This window comes from Chaetura pelagica, unplaced genomic scaffold, assembly GCF_000747805.2.
Source record: "Chaetura pelagica isolate M959 unplaced genomic scaffold, ChaPel_1.0 scaffold686, whole genome shotgun sequence".
Classification (NCBI taxonomy): domain Eukaryota; kingdom Metazoa; phylum Chordata; class Aves; order Apodiformes; family Apodidae; genus Chaetura; species Chaetura pelagica.
The window spans coordinates 84,658-87,824 of record NW_009953594.1 but is presented as its reverse complement, the minus strand read 5'-3'; the positions used below and the strand labels follow the sequence as shown (position 1 = coordinate 87,824).

Sequence of the window (3,167 nt, the reverse complement as noted above, 5' to 3'; positions counted from 1 at the left end):
CTACGACGAGGTGGAGCAGGACATGATGGTACATGGGATTTGGGGGCACTGGGGGGAGCTGGAGGTGGCTGCGGGGGCAGCCCCTGCTGACCTCCCCCCTCCTTGGGTCCCCTAGCTGCTGGGGGGCACTGCCATAGAGGACAAACTGCAGCAGGGGGTCCCTGAAACCATTGCCATCCTGACGCTGGCCAACATCAAGATCTGGGTGCTGACGGGGGACAAGCAGGGTGAGGCATCGCTGGGGTGGGGGTTTGGGCTGGCTGGGGACGAGGATGTTCATGGGCTGGATCTGGGAGGTGGTGGGACAGATGCTCCTCCCTGAGCTGACCTGGGCTCAGCCCCTGCTTTCCTATCCCCAGAAACGGCCGTGAACATCGGCTACTCCTGCAAGATGCTGACGGACGACATGACGGAGGTGTTTGTGGTCACAGGCCACACGGTGCTGGAGGTGCGGGAGGAGCTCAGGTGAGGGTCGGGGGGCTGAGGACACGTGTGGGGCACGGTGCATGTGAGGCAGGACCTGGGGGATACTGAATTGGGGGCCCCCCAACCCCACTCTTTCTCCTCAGGAAAGCCCGGGAGAAGATGATGGATGGGTCACGCTCCATGGGCAACGGCTTCTCCTACCAGGAGAAACTTTCCTCCTCCAAGCTCACCTCCGTGCTGGAAGCCATCGCTGGCGAATATGCTCTGGTCATCAACGGGCACAGCCTGGTAGGGACCTGGGAGCACCAGGCTGGAGAGGACACCATGCCTGGCTGGGGGCTGTCCCCTCCACTGTCTTCCCACTCTCCTTGCAGGCCCATGCTCTGGAGGCTGACATGGAGGTGGAGTTCCTGGAGACGGCATGTGCCTGCAAGGCTGTCATCTGCTGCCGTGTCACACCCTTGCAGAAGGCCCAGGTGGTGGAGCTGGTGAAGAAGTACAAGAAAGCTGTGACCCTGGCCATCGGGGATGGGGCCAATGATGTCAGCATGATCAAGAGTAAGTCCTTGGAGCTGCAGGAGGGACAGGTCCTTGCACCATCCTGGGGCCTGTGGCAGCCTCTGCTGTCACTCCTCTGTGCCCCTCTGCTCCTGGCAGAGCCTTTCTCACTCCACGTGTCTTTTCCCTCCACAGCTGCCCACATCGGGGTGGGCATCAGCGGGCAGGAGGGCATCCAGGCCGTGCTGGCCTCTGACTACTCCTTCGCCCAGTTTAAGTTCCTGCAACGCCTGCTCCTGGTGCACGGGCGCTGGTCCTACCTGCGCATGTGCAAGTTCCTCTGCTACTTCTTCTACAAGAATTTTGCCTTCACCATGGTCCACTTCTGGTTTGGCTTCTTCTGCGGCTTCTCAGCACAGGTGTGTTGCTGGCCCCGTGCACAGGGGGTAGGGACAGTTTGCCTGCAGGACCCCCCTGCTCAGGAGCACATCCTGGTCCCTGGGCTCCTTGCAGGGCCTCATCCTGCACCAGCAGGAAGTGAGGCTCCAGAGGAACAGAGCATCTGCCCTATGAGGAAAGGCTGGGAGAGCTGGGGATGTTCAGCCTGGAGGAGACTGAGGAGGCATCTTGTAAATGCTCATAAATATCTCCAGGGGGGTGTCAGGAGGATGGGGCCAGACTCTGGGCCAGCAGTACCCAGTGACAGGACCAGGGACAATGAGCACAAACTGGAGCACAGGAGGGTCAAGTTAAACAGAAGGAAAAACTTCCTGTGAAGGTGACAGAGCCCTGGGGCAGGCTGCCCAGGGAAGCTGTGGAGTCTCCTTCTCTGGAGACATTCCCAACCCATCTGGACATGTTCCTGTGGGATCTACTGGAGGTTACCCTGCTCTGGCAGGGGGTTGGAGTAGATGATCTGCAGAGGTCTCTTCTAACTCTGACAACTCTACGAGCAGGCACAGCCTGGGGTGCCACTGGGGTGTGGTGGCTGTGAGGAGTCTGTGCAAGCCAGGGATGTGGGCACCCAGGAGGGTCTGGTGGTGGCTCTCCTGTCCCCACAGCTGTGGGCACATGGACGTGGGTGTGGCTGGGGCACAGGGCAGGCAATTCTTGCCCCCCCTGAGTGTTCCATCCCCCGCAGACAGTGTATGACCAGTACTTCATCACGCTGTACAACATCGTCTACACCTCACTGCCCGTGCTCGCCATGGGTGTCTTTGACCAGGTAAGGTGGTGAGAGCTGAGGGGGTTCCCTGGCTGGGAGGAGGGGGTGTCCTTGTCCCTCCCCAGGTGGTGGTGGAGGCTGACCCAGCCCCAGTGACAAGGCTGCTCCTGCCTGGGGCTGGAGAGAGGTGCCCAGAGTGCCCTGTGCCCCCAGGATGTGCCGGAGCAGCGGAGCATGGAGTACCCCAAGCTCTATGAGCCTGGGCAGCTCAACCTGCTCTTCAACAAGCGGGAGTTCTTCATCTGCATCGCCCAGGGCATCTACACCTCTGTCCTCATGTTCTTCATCCCTTACGGCGTCTTTGCTGATGCCACCCGTGCCGATGGTGCCCAGCTGGCTGACTACCAGTCCTTTGCTGTCACCGTGGCCACCTCCCTCGTGATCGTTGTCAGCGTGCAGGTAGGGACGCGGCTGCTCGGCCCCTCTAGTGCAAAGCTTTGGGAAGGTTTAGGTCCCATCCAGCCCTCCTGCCGTGCTCAGAGCACCATGACTGTCCTGTGAGCCCCTGAGGACTTCCCCTTTCCACCAGATCGGGCTGGACACGGGCTTCTGGACAGCCATCAACCACTTCTTCATCTGGGGCAGCCTGGCCACCTACTTCGCCATCCTCTTCGCCATGCACAGCGATGGCCTCTTCCAGATGTTCCCCAACCAGTTCCGCTTTGTGGGTGAGTCCTGGGTGGGCTGAGTGATGCCCCCCACTCCACCAGGGTGCTGCCCCAGCCAGAGTCATGTTTCCCCCCCCCAGGTAATGCACAGAACACGCTGGCCCAGCCCACAGTCTGGCTGACCATTGCTCTCACCACCGTGGTCTGCATCATGCCCGTCGTGGCCTTTCGCTTCCTCAAGCTGGACCTGAAACCGGAACTCTCAGACACGGTGAGAGTGTGTGACCATGGCGAGGGGGGAATTAACGGGGGGGTCCTGTCCCCTGGGGCTCTGCAGGTCCCTGACCCTGTCCCCTGTCCCCAGGTGCGCTACACTCAGCGGGTTCGGAAGAAGCAGAAGGCGCAGGACC

General features: G+C 60.9%; 1 protein-coding gene across 1 annotated transcript in view; it reads left to right on the top strand.

Moving 5' to 3' along the window:
* The window catches only part of ATP8B2 (ATPase, aminophospholipid transporter, class I, type 8B, member 2), a 12,705-nt gene that overhangs the window by 5,668 nt on the left and 3,870 nt on the right, over positions 1-3,167 (top strand). The window contains exons 15-25 of the mRNA XM_009999784.1: positions 3-28; positions 116-227; positions 360-465; positions 570-714; positions 801-984; positions 1,120-1,343; positions 2,066-2,149; positions 2,303-2,548; positions 2,679-2,817; positions 2,898-3,028; positions 3,122-3,157. Coding sequence (XP_009998086.1) covers positions 3-28; positions 116-227; positions 360-465; positions 570-714; positions 801-984; positions 1,120-1,343; positions 2,066-2,149; positions 2,303-2,548; positions 2,679-2,817; positions 2,898-3,028; positions 3,122-3,157 — 1,433 coding nt within the window. The remainder of the gene's footprint in view (positions 1-2; positions 29-115; positions 228-359; positions 466-569; positions 715-800; positions 985-1,119; positions 1,344-2,065; positions 2,150-2,302; positions 2,549-2,678; positions 2,818-2,897; positions 3,029-3,121; positions 3,158-3,167) is intronic.